Source organism: Podarcis bocagei, assembly GCF_964188305.1.
Source record: "Podarcis bocagei genome assembly, chromosome: 17".
Lineage (NCBI taxonomy): Eukaryota > Metazoa > Chordata > Lepidosauria > Squamata > Lacertidae > Podarcis > Podarcis bocagei.
The window spans coordinates 11,066,312-11,082,169 of record NC_138143.1 but is presented as its reverse complement, the minus strand read 5'-3'; the positions used below and the strand labels follow the sequence as shown (position 1 = coordinate 11,082,169).

Below are 15,858 nucleotides of genomic sequence, written 5' to 3'. Positions count from 1 at the left end.
CCTTGGGGGAGACAGACTCACAGCTGGGAAGACTTGGGAGATGCCTGCAAGAAACGGGGGTGGGGGGTGGGCGGGGGGGGGGAAGCAGAAATCTGGTCAGCCTTGAAGGCCAGCAGCCCCATCCCCTTTGCTCCCATCCCCAATTATAAGCCCATTTCATGAGGGGAACTGGGAGGCCTGAAAGATGAAGCATGGCCAGGGGCAAGACTTTATTTGGAGGTGTGCATAGTTGCAGAGCAGCTGCCATCTTGAATCATACAGAAACTCCATGCGCCCCAATGGCCATGATGTACGGGCCTCGCCAGGATGTTTCCCAGGCAGTGCTGAGCCCAGCTGCAGCCAACCCACTGGGAAACCCATCTGTCGAGGACAATCCGACCTTGGGCAGCAGGGCCCGTGACATTCCCTATGGCGGGCAAAAGTTAAAAGTGTTCTGCCAGAATGATGAAACCTCTGGAACGACTGAGGCACCTTCAAATGTGTAGTGTCATTTGTTGGCTGAGATCAGTAGTTTTCAGAAGTAGGCACACCTTGAAAAAGGAGGCCTTCACCCCGGTATGGCTTCCCTGTATCACATATGATGGTAGTCCCAGTGCAACTGTACAGATGTGAAGCCTTTTCTATCTGTGGTAAATTTGTCTGTGAAAGAAAGAGTTCTGCGTCTTGCTAGAGAGTTTGAGACTCTTAAGTTCCTTTTATGCTTTTATCAAATTCTTGTTTTAGGTCACTTTTTCCAGATTCATTCCTTTTTTTAACGTTTCAGTTTAATATTTGTTAAACGAGGGGCAATATTTCCTTTTCAAGGGGGATTCAGCATCATAAGTTCGTTTGTGTTGTAGTTTATTTGGGTCTGAGGTAACTTCTGTTTCTGCTTGTTTAACTTTTGTATTGTTTAGGGAAGTTTATAATGTTTGATGTTTTATCGTGTTTTTAATATTCTGTTGGGAGCCGCCAAGAGTGGCTGAGAAAACACAGCCAGATGGGCAGGGTATAAATAATAAATTATTGTTATTATTAGGCCGTATGTGTGCTACACATTTAAAGTTCTGGGATAGCATTTTGAATAATGGGAATGGGGCTCCCTCAAGGTGAACCCCCCACCCTCCAGCTCTCATTCCCCAGCCCCCAACCCAGGGTGTGGGGGCATCCTTCAAAGCCACAATAGCCTCATACTCCTTCCAGTATTGGAGGCAGCCTAGCTTACCTCAGAGGGTTATTGCGAGGATAATTTGGACAGGGAAAGCACACCATGTGAAAATAATGTGAAAATAAAACTCCAAGGAAGACGCCCTGAGAGTACAAATGTGTTTTTTGAAAGCTGCCTAGAGGTGGTGAGTTAGCCAGGTGGAGAGAGGTGTAGCCCACACCCTAAAATGAAAAGGCAAGAACTTTCAAACCACTGGAACAGATAATACACAATGACTAAATGAGGAAAAGCCGGCCAGCCAACATCTTGGGCAGGGAGGTGGGTTTTCGTGAGGTGTTGGAAACTGGATCACAGTCAGGACCCACTTTATTCCCTTTGATTCCCACAGCGATGCGAGGCTGGGGTGCGAAACTGTAAGGGAAGCCCAGATCCAGCTGCCCTGGCCCTCCTGGTGAGGGGTAAATCAAGGGGCAAGGCAGGTGCTTGGAAGCTGGATGAAGATACCAAGTGTTGACATGGGCCTGAGATGGAGAGAGAGAGACAGAGAGAGAGAGAGAGCCCCCAGTCCATTGGGTGAGGCCTTGGCCAAGATCTGACTTCACAATGGGCTGTGGAATGTTTTGTTTCCCAGGAAACCAGGTGAGTTGTTTGAAAGAATCCTGAGATCAGTTAAAAGCTCATTCAACTGTCTCCTTCAGATCAGCTGACACCAGAGATGTCTTTCTGCTTTAGAGAACTGTCTTTTTTGGATCAGTTGACATTGGAAACATCTGTCTACTTCGGACAACTATCTTTGGCTCAGTTGAAAGCCCAGAGAATGGTCTTCTGCCTCCCCTGCTGCCACAGAAGGTAAGGTAAGCAAGGAAGAGGGGAGACATTCTGAAGCCTTGTTCTTCCCCCCACCCCATGGGCAGTTTTTAAAGATGCTCCTTGGTTTTTTGACCTTCATAAATCCCATGCTCCCAGGGAGTGTTCTGGTTAATTTTCTGAGGTTTTTTGGTTTGTCTCCAACCAAATAGCAGGAGAATTACCACCTCCCTGCCCCGCCCCCCGCCCCCAATCAGTAAAATGCTGTCCAGGCTGGCAAAGGGTCATTACTCAGTAGTGGAGCTTGTGTTTTTGCATGCAAAATCCCTGATGCCATTTCCAGGCAGGGCTGGGAACGCCCCCTAGAGAGCTGCTTCTGCCACTCAGTGTAAACCATAGGGAGCTAGATGTGCTAATGTGGTTTGAGTCAATAGGAGACAGCTTCCTGTGTTCTCATTTAAATCAGCCCTTTGGGACTGTGAGGACTAGAATCTTATATTGTATTTAGGCAGGGGAGAAATTAGGCTTTATTTTCCCCGGGTCCAAGACCCAGTTTGGCACCCCGCCCACATGTACATAGGACTGGGAAGGAAGACTCCAGCCTGAGGTCCTGGAGTGCTACCTTCCAGTCAGCGTGGAGGTAGACCAATGATCTTACTGGGTAAAGCAGCTCCTTAAGGCCCCACCAGGGGTGACTCTTTGGGCATCGCTCCCAGTCCAGGAAGAGAGCAGGATCCATCTCTCCTTGAAAGGCAGAACCCAACTCTTCTTTAAAAACAAAAAACAAAACCTACTTTAGCTGCGTTGTTTCCGAACTCTGGTGGGATTTGGCGTCTATCTGATCTTCCTCCCCTTTCTACCTTCTTTGTGCACAGCTGTTTATGATGGAGGCCTCTCACCTGCGGTTCCTGCACATCCCAACTGTCCTTCCCCAACCTTGGAGAGTTTCTAAAGATCCCAAATAAGGCTGCTTCTCTTGTTCAACTGGAGACCCTCCAGACTGTTGTGCAGGCCATCGCCTCGTCGTGGGTCCCTCTTCCCAGCTCATAGGCCTCGCTCAGGAGGACAATTGGAGGACAGCACCAGATGAGCCCTGCAGCAACTGGATCAGGCCCATGGCACCCTGCTAGAGTGGCAGCCTGTTCTCAAAAGTGCCTACAAGCAGCATGGCAAGAGGCCAATGATAAAAAGGGAGACCATAAAACCACGTTTCCTCGTTCAAAGGTGGGAAACTGCACAGGCCAGTCCTGGTGGGTAGACTCTTCCTCCGTCTTGTCTCTTCAGATCCACAAGTGCTCTACCGCTTTGTCGGCACTTCAGAAGTGGCACCCCAGGTATATAAGTTGGTGGCATCCAGCCCTTCTGAAAGGAGGCAGGGGCTTAAGCCACAAATGGATCAGATTTGGAGCCAGACTATTCTGTATGTGGCTCTGGCACATTCATCCTCCACTTCCCTGCTTTTTCAGTCATGGATGTTTCTTGCTATTCGGCTGCTTGCTGTCCAGCTGTGGGTGAAGCTTGACAAGATGCCTCCAGTCTGAGTTTGGGAAGGTTTTGAAGCTCCCACCACAGTCCTCCACCAAGAGAAGCGGACAGCAGCCACCCCATAAGAGGGGAGCAGCCCCTCCTCAAGAGACGAGAGCATCTCTATACTCCCAGAGTATCTGTTTCTTTAAAATATATGAGCATTTTTTTCTTTTTTATTAATATTTTCATTTATTTTCCAAATTACAGTAACAACAATAAAACAACAAATTGTCCAACAACAAACAACAAAAACTTGTCCTGGTATTTGTACAGACTTGTATCATTATAATAAAGTTTCACTGAATTATTCCAAAAGGTCTCATTTAGTGGTTTCCTTCTGTGATCTAAACCATTGTTTCTCAACCTTGGGCCTTCATCATCCCTGACCACTGGTCCTACTAGCTAGGGATGAAGGGTGTTGTAGTTCAAAAACAGCTGGAGGCCCAAGGTTGAGAAACACTGATCTAAACAATTCATATATTTAATAAACATTTGCCATGTATCATAACATGAAAATTTATTGTGTTTGCCTCTAGTTGCTCGGAACTAACAAGTCAGTTTCTCAGCCAGTACTATTGACTACACTCTAGCATACCAAGGTTCAGTGTTCAGATCCTCCCCTTTCTTCCAGGATCTGGGTAATCTGTATCCATGCAGGTGTTAACAGAAATGTTAGAAGCTCATTATTTGACTAACCTTGAGTGATCAAGAGTCTTAATTCCAAGCAGCACCAGTGCAGGAGACAATTTAACCATCATGTTACATACCAAGTTAATTTAAAAAAAATACATTGCTCCAGAAAGTTTTAATGTTATTGAGGAGACACCACATATGAATATAAGTACCTTTAACAGCACATTTCCTCCAACAATTGGGGCTAAATTCTTTAGCTATCCGGGATAGCCTTATTGGTACATAATGCCACCTATGCAATTACTTTAATGAAGACTCCCAGATTATGACAAGAACTGATTTCAATGTCAGACTACAAGGCAGGCTATTTTTCATTAGGTATGTGAATTTCTATGGGAAATGGCGCTGTGGGTTAAACCACAGAGCCTAGGACTTGCCGATTAGAAGGTCGGCAGTTCGAATCCCTGCGACGGGATGAGCTCCCGTTGCTCAGTCCCAGCTCCTGCCAACCTAGCAGTTCAAAAGCAGGTAGATAAATAGGTGCCACTTCAGCGGGAAGGTAAACGGTGTTTCCGTGTGCTGCTCTGGTTCGCCAGAAGCGGCTTAGTCATGCTGGCCACATGACCCGGAAGCTATATGCCGGCTCCCTCGGCCAATAAAGCGAGATGAGCTCCGCAACCCCAGAGTCGGTCACAACTGAACCTAATGGTCAGGGGTCCCTTTACCTTTATGTGAATTTCTAGGTCCATTGCCCAGGACGTTCTTGCACTTACAAAATTGCCATATTCAGGGGCTATTAGCACTCTATAAATTGAAGATGCTATCTCCTTAAACAATTGAAAAGTTAACAAAAATGTGTTCTAACATTGTCAGATTCCTGTATGCCTGGACAGAGAGATCTGGTTTTAAAAGCAATCCTAACAGCTGGTTAAGGTGATACCACATGGAAGAAATTTAAGGACTATCTTAGGAAACATTGTAAAATTATTGAATGCTAGAATGACGTTGGTTTAGAAATTATGTGGTTTCTAGCTGTAATGATTAAGTAAAAAGAAAAGAAAGGTTAAAAATTTAAATGGATAATAAGGGAGAGGATTTGCTGAATTAATAATTGGAAATTGGAATACAGAAAGGGGAGGTATGAGGAAGTCGGGGAAGTTGGTTACAAGAAAATAAGGGTTTGAAACTATACTTGTTCTTGTCTCTTTGTTTGGTTGTATTAATGTTTTGTTTTGTTTTTATATAATCTGTGAAATTTCAATAAATATCTTTTTTTTTTTAAAAAAAAAAGGTGATACCACAACCATCTGCAATTTTGTAGACTGACAAGGAAAAGTTCACTCCATGTGGGAATGCCATTTACATTCGAATATTTTTAAAGTAGAGTCTGTTCCCAACTGCTCCAATCCAGCCATGCCCCCCGCCTCCTGAAAAGACGGGGCGAGGGGTGAGAAGAGAGATCAGCGGGACTAGCTTAAAAAACTTTTGATTTCCATATGGTCACTGTAGCATATAGGAAGGGGTTTGTGCCTTAGCAAGCAAAGTAAGTGAGAAAAGACCTGCTCTATAGATTGATTCTGAAAGTTCTGTTTTCACACATGGTTCCTCCTTCAGCTAGTGGATTAGTGCCATCAAGTTTTTCAATTGAAAAGCATTATACTGCTGCATCACACTGCTGACTCATGTTAAGCTTGAGTCCACAGTGTGAAAAACACACACCAAGAAGGAACACACACGGCCAGGAAGATAATGTGCCCCCCCTTTTTTTACCCTGGGGATAACTGAAGTCTTATAAATAAGTAAGTACCGGATGTTTTGCTCTATAAGACGCACCAGACCACAAGACGCACCTCGTTTTTGGAGGAGGAAAACAAGAAAAAAAAAAATTCTGAATCTCAGAAGCCAGAACAGCAAGAGGGATCGCTGTGCAGTGAAAGCAGCAATTCCTCTTGCTGTTCTGGCTTCTGGGATAGCTGCGCAGCCTGCATTCGCCCCATAAGACGCACACACATTTCCACTTACTTTTTAGAAGGGAAAAAGTGAGTCTTATAGACGGTGGCGTAGCGTGGGTTGTCAGCACCCGGGGCAAGGCAAGTAATTTGTGCCCCCTAACCCGTGGATTTGAGCCCCTAACCCGTGGATTTGCGCCCCCTAACCCGTGGATTTGCGCCCCCTAACCCTAACCCCCAGATGTTGCGCCCGGTGCGGCCGGCCCCCCCTGCACCCCCCACGCTACGCCACTGCTTATAGAGGAAAAAGTACGGTATATAAATAATTTTCATGAAAGTTATGCTGACAAATAATTTTATTTCAAGGCTTGAACCGTATCTGCATATAAAGACAAAATGGAAAATATACAGTGGTACCTCTAGATGCAAACGGGATCCGTTCTGGAGCCCCGTTCGCATCTAGAAGCAAACGTAACCCGTGTCCGCGTGTCTGCGTGTGTCACGTTTTGGCGCTTCTGCGCATGACGTCATTTTGAGCATCTGTGCATGCACAAGCGGTGAAACCCAGAAGTAACGCACTCCGTTACTTCCGGGTTGCCACTGAGCGCAACTTGAACGCGCTCATCCCGAAGCACATTCAACCCGAGGTATGACTGTACAATAGTGCTTTTTAAAAATACATAAGGAATGTATGCTGACCGAGGCCCCCTTTGTAATCGGAGGCCCGGGCCAAGTGGCCCCTATGGCCCCCCCTCTGTCTGGGCCTGGGGGCTGGACCTCACCAGGGGCAGCCTCCCCTCCTCCTCCCCCACTTTTCGGCAGCCTCTATGAGTTGCCCAAGGGAGGAGGTTGGCAACAGGGAGTTCTTTGCAACTGCAGCCACTTTGGAGACAACCACCGACTCATCCTCTTCCCCGAGTGCGATGGCAGGGAAAATTGGGACATTCTGGGGCCAGGTGAGAAGCCGGGATGCCTTTCATAATTCCAGGACTGTCCTGGAAAATCGTGACACTTGGAGGGTATGATAGTAAATGGAACTGAACCTCCTGGTGGGATGATAGAGGCCTGCAGAGAGATCAGTTGAATATATAAGGGGTGAGATTTTTTTTCAGGTATCCTGATCCCAAGCTGCACATATCTTTTCACACCTTGAACTTAGCTTGGTAGTTGACTGGCAGCCAATGCAATTCTTCAGCATAACACAGTGGTGACAGCATTTTGGTGAGCAGGCAAGCTGCTGCAGTCCACACTCGGCACATTTTCCGGGCCAAGTCTACAGGCGAAAGGAAATGCTGGTCTAGAACTTTCTGCAGCCAGCCCGGCCCTCAGCGCTGCTGCTGAAGGGTGAAAAAGGAGCGGCTGAAGCTTTGCCCTGGGAGCCACACTGAAAATAATGAGCTTTTACTTTTATGTCAGCGCCACAGCGCTGTCAGAGGAAACAGTAGCGCAGCTATTTTGAGAAACCACAACAATTTAGGTAAATCATGCAGTGCATTCAGTTGTGTGTGTGTGTGTGTGTGTGTGTGTGTGTGTTGGGGGAAGAGGACTCTACACATATTTTTTGATTCTGAATTGAACACCTTTTCATATCAGTCTGGTGTGGAAAACAGCTTGAAGCGCCGAGTTAAGTCTGCTTCCAATTACAAGCCTTTGTCCTCAAATGTAAGTCTGGCTTTCTCAGGTTGGTTGCGCTGCATGGGGGCTGGGGGGGGGCAGTACGATTATGAGTCTGCTGTCTGCATTCGATGGCTGTGGTGAAAACTGACAGACCTGCTCTTTCTAGTTGCTGTCAGTGTCCTCTGAGAAACAGGTCAGGTATCCTGTCTGATGTAGCACTCTTCATCACTTGCTGCTTGGCAGGGCTTAACCTGGACGAGGACTCCTCCGACCTACTGCAGGGGGTGGTCTGTTCAGTAGCAATGTGCCTCTGAACATCTGCAGAGAGCCTTTGCCTTCCCAAAGAGTTATGGGGATTGCCACCCATGCCTTTGTGTTAGAAAGAATGTTTCCAGACCAGAGGATGTGGTTTTCAGGCAGGCTTGAGCGCCAGGCTTTGAGATACGTAATTATTTTCCCCCTCAAATTTTATTTACACTTTTCAAGTTTACACATTTCACTAGTTTTATGCATTTCACTCATTTTTCTTTCTTCTTCTTTTGGGCAAATCATTGGTTTCTTTTAAGTTACATTCATAGAATCACATTATAATATCTCAGTTCTCCTACGGCTAAACATGTATTTATAAATAATAATAAAACAAAAACAAAAATTGATTCATTCGTATTCCTTTTATACTTGACTTCCCTCCCCTTCTTACTTGGGTCCTCAGTTTTACTTATTTGAATGCCTCTCTTAGCATGTCTATGAGTTTGTTTTCCTGTTTTTCCACCGCTGGTTTTCAGTGTTAACTTGGGACAGGTTTTCAGGGCACTATGTTATTTCCATGTGGATTGCAACAGTCACGTTAGTTCACCTATGTTTTAAACTGTGGTTTAGGGGGTGAAAGTGCTTGGCTCCTCCCCTACTGCTGTGCTGCGGGAAGGTAAACCATGGTTTGGATTGGTGTTATGTCTAAACTTGGACTTATGGTTTGTTTCCCCCAAACAAACCATGAGTGGTTAGCCAAGAACAAACTTTGGTTACAGCTCACTGTGGATTATTATTATTATTATTTATTGCATATTTATTAGTGCATATTTGCAGGGACTCAAGGCAGCTGACAGATAAAAATAAGAGCTAAAAACATGGGAAATAAGCAATTGTTTTCTTAAAATTAAGCTTTGACAGAATTTATATTTTAAAAAATCTATTAAAACCATACAAATAATAACAGTAAAACCAGGCCTTTCATTAAAAGCAGTCTGTTCCCAAGAGCCCTTGTCGGCAGAGGGACAACAAGGAGAGAAACAGTCGAACCATGGAAGGAGTTCCAAAGTTGCCTGGGGCAGCCACCAAGAAGACCCTTTCTCAAAATCTCAGAACCAGGGCAGGTTCACATGCGGGAGTATGGTATTTCAGAGAGCTTGGACCTAAGCCACGCAGGGCTTCATAGGTGATAACCGGCACTTTGAATTGTGCCTAGACACAGACCGGTAGCCAATGGAGCTCTTGCAACAAGGGAGTTGTCCACTTCCTATAACCATTGCCAGGCAGCAATCTGGCTTCAGCTCTTTGAGCTGGTTGAAGTTTCCGAACACTTTACAAAGGCATGTTGAAGTAATCCAAACGGGGTGTAACTTAGGCGTGTGCCATTGTGGTAGGGCAGGTACTGCAGTACTCAGGTGTAGGCCTGGAGAGTGTGGGAAAGGATGAGGAGGAAGCCTGAAGGCCGGGTGCTGCTGCTGTGTTGTCTGAGCAGCTGGAAGGCCAGACACCTCGCGCCGAAGCCAGAATTGGCAAATCCAGAGGCTTCATACTGCTCACCAATTGGAGACGCCGGTGTTGTCCATACTGGTGCAAGGGAAAAATAGATATAAACAGAGAATTCCTGGGTGCCAAGATCCAAGTGTGGGGCAAGTACTCTTTGGTGGGAGAAACACGTGGAGATTTAAAGTCGCAAAATATGCAGCAAACAGTGGAAATATAGGCTGTTAGACCTTTAAAATATGCCCTTCAAAGTGAGTTCCAGAGATTCCCTCTTCTCCCGGCATAGGAAAAAGTCTACAAGTTTGGTAAGTTAAAATTTTTGTTTGATTATAAACTCTCTAAAGCTCAGGTTCATGTGCTTCAGAAAGTTCACAGGCAATAAAACCTAGCTTAGTATAAAAGGAGAATAAGTTAAGTTAATTTAGAATATGCAGAAAATGATAGCGTACATGCAAGGAACCACAGAAAGAGGCGGAAGGGAGGTTTGAAATGTTAGAACTATTGTTAAACTATTGAAATGTATATAAATGAAATCTATAAATAAAATTATGTTAAAAATTTAAGCCTGCTTAGTTGCAAAGTGGTGAAAGTTCCTGAAATATTGGTGTAGGAACTCAAGAGAGGCTTGTGAGAGCCATGTGGTCTGAGCTGCAGCAACCAACTCAAACCTCTTTACACAATGAGCTTCTCATGTTGACTGAATACAACAATAGGTAGGGGGAAGTGACCCAGCTAAGCCTGGCAGGACAGGACAGAGCTTACTCTATGGTTTTAACCCCTTCATACATGAATTAAGCATGGTGGTTATATGAGGCTGGTTGCCCCATCGTCCACCCATATTCTCTTCTGCACTTGATGAAAGCTGTGATGTCAGAGCTTCCACAGTTCTAAGAAGTTTGCTGCAGCCTATGAACATCTGCTCTGAACTTTGCTTTCTTTTAGGGGTCAGGCAAAAAACTTTTTCTTTTCACCTAGACCTTATAAAATTATTTCAGAAATCATGAATATTTTGACATCTCTCGTTGCTAATTGTTCTTTGATTTGCTGTATGTTTTGTTTAAGTTGTTTATCATTATTGAGCTTGTTTTTAATATTTATGAACCAATTGGAAATTACTGACAAAAGGTTGTGTGATGGGACGATGAGCTGCTTGTGCGTAAAATCCAAGTCCCTCAGAGTTTGATCAAGTTTGCAAACCTCTGTCTGTAACGGAGCCCCTTAAACATGGCTCCCTCAGTCGCTGGCAGATTCCGACAGTGGTTGCTTTCGGAATCGCTTCCAACATAAAAGCTCCTTAACGGAAACACGTTGTCAGGGAACTGCCATCAGAGCATCAGGTGGTGGAGGGACTCAGGCAGGATGAAAGAGACTCAACTGCTGAAGCAGGGACCAGCAGGGGGAGGAGTGGGTCTCTGAGGGAATGCGAGCAGGAGGGAGGGCTCAGGGAGGCTTCCAGCGAGAACAGTGGTGAGGTATCGGAGTCTCCCATAGGGAGACCCATACCTCGCAGGAAACTGTCACGCCGTGAGTCCAGGAGACGCGTTTCCGTTGAGGAACTTCTTTGCTGGAAACGCTTCCGCAGACAGCCACTGTCGGACTCTACTAGTGACTAGAGCAGACATGTCTGAGAAGCTCCGTCACACACGGAGGTTTGTGGGGGCGCACAAACTCTGAGGGAGCACGTTTTCACGCACAAGCAGCTAATCAAACCCTCACAGCAGTCCGACAGTCTTTGTACGCTGCCTGTGCAAGAGAAGGCATCATGAGCGAACCAACCGGAACCGGAGGAGCAGGGGCTGGAGCTGGTCCAAGCTTGGAAGATAGATACCGAGCGTTGGAGGTTCAACTGGCCCTGCAGACGGCGAGGCTGGAGGAGAGAAGGGCTCAGGATGCAGACAAGAAGGGGAGAGCCACTCAATTCCCCAGAAAGGTACCAGGATTGGTGCAGAAATTTGGGGGGGACCCCAAGGACTACCATGCTTTTAGGACAGAGATGCAATATGCCCTTAATGTGCAGTTCGATGGGTTCCCTGATGAGGAATCGCGAGTTGCTTTTGTAATTGGGCATCTTGAGAAAGGGGCTAGAGACTGGGTTCGACCCCTAATGGCAACGCACAATGACATACTAAAGGACACAATGAAGTTCTTTCGTGCAATGGATATCATGTTTTCCAGCGATATTGAGGAAGGGGTGGTGCGCAGACAGCTAATGGCTTGTAAGCAGGGGAGTCGATCTGTCCGTGAATATTGGACTGAGTTTACCATGCTGATTCACAGACTGAGTTGGGATTTATCGGCGGCACCCGTTCAAATGCTATTTGAAGAAGGTCTTTCTTCGGGGGTGAAAGACGAGCTGGCACGGAGCCCCAGGGCGGAGTCTATGGATCAGCTGACCAAATCTGCGCTGACCATAGGAGCGCGGCAGGAGGCAAGAGCCTTGGAGAGGCGGGAAGGGAGAGGGGAACGTTGGAAGGAGTTCCGCATTCCAGACATTCCTGAGCCAGCTTTCCCGCCGGCAGAGCCGATGGAAATCGGAACAGCGCGCGCGCGCGCATTTTCAAAAACCAGCGAGGGAGCTAAGAAGGAGGGAAAGGGCCCCCGGAAATGCTATCTCTGCCAACAGCCAGGCCACTTTGCCAGAGTCTGCCCCCAGAGGAAGGAATGGCAAGGGATGGTGGGAGCTGTTGAGGGGGGAGAAGAAGGGGGAGCGGAGCAGGTAAAAGCCAACGCCTGGTTGCCACAATTGGGGCACTGCAGCCAGGCCAAAGAGCAGTGAAAGTGCCCGTGCCAGAAGCTCCTCGACCTGCTCTAGTGATTGAAGTGTCGCTAGAGCTGCAGAATGGGCATCCCCTAAAAATAAAGGCGCTATTGGACTCAGGCAGCTCCTGCAATTTTATGAGCAAGGAGTTTGCTGCTGAACACCAGATACAGACCATCCCTTTAAGCAACCCCCTGCAGGTGACCACGATTGATGGCAGGGAGTTGTTGGGAGGAGGAGTCCGCTTGCAGACTGTCCCAATGATAATGAGGGTGGCAAGGCACACAGAACTGATAGCGTTTAATGTGGCCACCCTGGGAGGCGCTCCCATTATTTTGGGAATGAGCTGGCTAGCTCTACATGATCCGCTGGTTGGCTGGCATCAAAGAGTGGTGTCCTTTGGTTCAGCACATTGCCTAGAACACTGCAAAGGGGAGAAGGGTTCAGTAGGGGCCCAAGCCACCCTAGCAGGGACTGAAGTAATGGGGAAGGTGAAGGTACCACCACAGTATGCAGATCTCAGCGACGTGTTCAGCGAGAAGGAAGCTGACCAACTACCACCTCATAGACCCTTTGATTGTCAGATCAATTTACTCCCTGGAGCACAGCTTCCCGTGGGCAAGTTGTATGCCATGTCAGACAGGGAAATGCAGGAGTTGCGAGGGTTCATTGACAAGAACCTGAAGAGAGGCTTCATCAGAGAGTCCAAAGCAGCAGGGGGGAGCCCAGTGTTCTTTGTGGACAAAAAAAATGCGGACAAGCCGAGACTTGTATGTGATTTTAGGCGGCTGAATGCAGTGACTGAACCGGTGGCGTTCCCTATGCCCAGAATTGATGATATTTTGACCATGGTGAGGAAGGGAAAGATTTTCACAAAGCTGGATCTAAGGGGGGCGTACAACCTGATACGCATAAGGAAAGGGGATGAATGGAAAACCACCATGTTTACCCCTTTGGGGGCGTTTGAATACCTCGTTATGCCATTTGGATTACAAGCAGGCTCCGCGTGTTTTCAATCTTTTATGAACCACGTGCTGGGCCCTTTGCTCTACAAGAATTGCGTTGCCTTTCTAGATGATGTGTTGGTGTATTCTGAGAATGAGGAGCAACATGTGAGAGACGTCAGAGAAGTGTTGAGCAGACTGCAAGCCAACAGGCTGTGGGTCAAACTGGAGAAGTGTCGGTTCCATACCAAGGAGGTGGAATTCCTGGGGTACCGCCTGTCAGACAAGGGATTGGCCATGGATCCCGGCAAGGTACAGGCAGTGCTGGAATGGAAAACACCCAAAACCAAGAAGGATGTGCAGAGGTTCCTAGGGTTTGGAAACTTTTATCGTAAGTTCATCCGCAACTTCGCCCATCTGACGGCGCCCATCACTGACTGTCTCAGCAGTAAGAAGAAGTTTGTATGGACGGCGGAGGCGGAGCGAGCGTTTGAGGAACTGAAAAGGGCCTTCGCCTCTGAAGAACAACTTCTGCATGTGGATTTACGAAAGAAGCTAAGGGTTGAAACAGACGCATCTGACAGAGCCATAGGGGCGGTGCTTCTTCTGCAGCCGGGGAAGGAGGAGTCGGAGTGGCGTCCGTGTGCCTTCTTCTCGCGGAAGCTGAACAAATCCGAGAGGAACTACACGGTGTACGACCGAGAACTGCTTGCTATTCATGAGGCGTTCCGGAGATGGAGGCATCTGCTAGTTGGTGCACAACATAAAGTGCAAGTGTGCACGGACCATAAAAATCTAGAGTACTGGAGAACGGCGCGAGTGCTCAACCAAAGGCAGTTGAGATGGGCCCAAGAGTTCTCCAAATTTAACTTTGAGATTTGTTATGTGCCAGGCCCAGAGAATGTTAGGGCGGACGCTCTCTCACGCAAACCTGAATATTTGGAGGGGGAGGGAGCACCCGAAGAAACCCATATCATTCCAGAGGACCGCTGGGTGTGTGGGGCGACTTTGGTGGGGCAAAGGGAATTGGTAGAGGGTACGGTGCAGGATGCATACGCCCAGGGGAAACTCAGGGATCTCAGAGGGGAGGAAGACAAACCCGGTGGTTTTGAGGAGAGAAATGGGGCATTGTATTATAAGGGAGCGTTATATATACCTGAAGGGGAATTGAGGGAGAAAGTACTCAAGCAGCTGCACGATAGCCCCACAGCAGGGCACTTTGGGCAACACAAAACCATGTGGCTGGTTACCAGGGAATTTTGGTGGCCCAAGGTCAGGGAAGATGTGCGGGAGTATGTGAGAGGGTGTGAACAATGCCAAAGAGCCAAGGGGGAGAGGCAGGCGCCGGCTGGTTTATTAGAACCACTGCCCACACCTGAGAGACCGTGGGAAGCAGTGGCAATAGATTTCATGACTGATCTGCCAAGGTCTAGAGGGAAAACAGCCATCATGGTTGTAGTAGACCTGTTAACTAAAATGGCCCACTTCATAGCCTGCTCACATGCGGTTACAGCAGAAGAAACCGCCAAATTGTTTGTAGAGAATGTGTTTAGGTTGCATGGCGCCCCCTTGAGGGTGGTTTCAGACCGAGGGAAACAATTTACTTCCAGGTTCTGGAGGAAGCTCATGAGCTTACTGCATGTAGAGGTTAATTTCTCGACGGCCCGTCATCCTGAAACCAACGGGCAGGCGGAAAGAGCAAATGGGGTTCTCCAACAATATTTGAGGTGTTATGTTAATGACAGAGAGAATGATTGGGTGGAGAAGCTGGCGTTGGCAGAATTTGCCTACAACAATGCAGAGAACGTGTCCACGGGGATGAGCCCCTTTTTGGCTAATCACGGGTGCCATCCCAGAGCCTTCCCAGGGGGGGAGGGGGAGAACTGGAGCGTTCCAGCTGCGGAACAGTTCGTGGAAGAAATGGAAGCGATCCATCGCCAGCTCCAACTCAACTTAAACAGGGCTAAGGAGGAATATAAGAGGCAAGCAGACAAAAACAGAAGGGAAGGTGAAAGCATCAGGGTGGGGGACCAGGTGTGGCTGTCAACCCAAGGGTTGCCATTCAAAGGAGGTTGTAAGAAATTAAGACCCAAAAGGCTGGGTCCGTTTGAAGTCATACAGCAGGTCAATCCAGTGGCTTTCAGGCTCCGGTTACCGAACCACATGAAGCTGCACCCAGTTTTTCACAGGTCGTTGTTGTCACCGTATAGAGGAGACAGTGAGGGGAGGGTCACTAGGGGACCAGCAATGGAGGAGAAGGAACACAGCTACCATGTAGCGGAGATCCTCGATTCCAGGTGGAAGGGAGATCAAGTAGAGTATTTGGTAATGTGGGAAGGGGAACCGGAGTCGGAAAACACCTGGGTTAGGGCAGAGGATGTCAATGACGAGGTTTTAATAGAGACTTTTCATCAGAGGTTCCCACGTAAACCTCAGCCTGTAGCGAGGTTCCGAAGGGAATACTTTGCCACCACCGACGAGGAAGAGGAGTTGGAGGGGTTCCCAGATTCTGAAGAGGAGGAGGATTCAGCTGGCCAGGACGACGATCGATGGAGAGAATTGTTCGAGACGTCAGAAGATGAGGAAGATTCGTTTCGGGGTTTTAGCCCTTCACCTCCCAGGGGGGAGGAATTGGGAGGGGGTGAGGGGGGCCCTGGAGGGGAGGTGGATGTCAGGGAACTGCCATCAGAGCATCAGGTGGTGGAGGGACTCAGGCAGGATGAAAGA

General features: G+C 47.7%; 1 protein-coding gene and 1 long non-coding RNA gene across 7 annotated transcripts in view; one reads left to right on the top strand and one right to left on the bottom strand.

The window, feature by feature from the left end:
- The window catches only part of RASAL3 (RAS protein activator like 3), a 150,999-nt gene that overhangs the window by 90,210 nt on the left and 44,931 nt on the right, over nucleotides 1-15,858 (top strand). For 4 of the 6 annotated variants that reach the window (XM_081176212.1, XM_081176210.1, XM_081176209.1 and 1 more), the window contains one exon: nucleotides 1,846-1,996. Coding sequence is in view for 1 of the 6 variants with exons in the window: in XM_081176208.1 (XP_081032334.1) it covers nucleotides 9,669-9,734 (66 nt within the window). In the remaining 5 variants the exon portion in view is untranslated. Of the gene's footprint in view, nucleotides 1-1,354; nucleotides 1,787-1,845; nucleotides 1,997-8,937; nucleotides 9,735-15,858 lie in introns of those variants that run through there. The other 2 variants (XM_081176214.1, XM_081176208.1) reach the window with 2 other exon arrangements.
- The window catches only part of LOC308577075, a 137,359-nt gene that overhangs the window by 108,620 nt on the left and 12,881 nt on the right, over nucleotides 1-15,858 (bottom strand). The gene's annotated exons all lie outside the window — the stretch shown is intronic.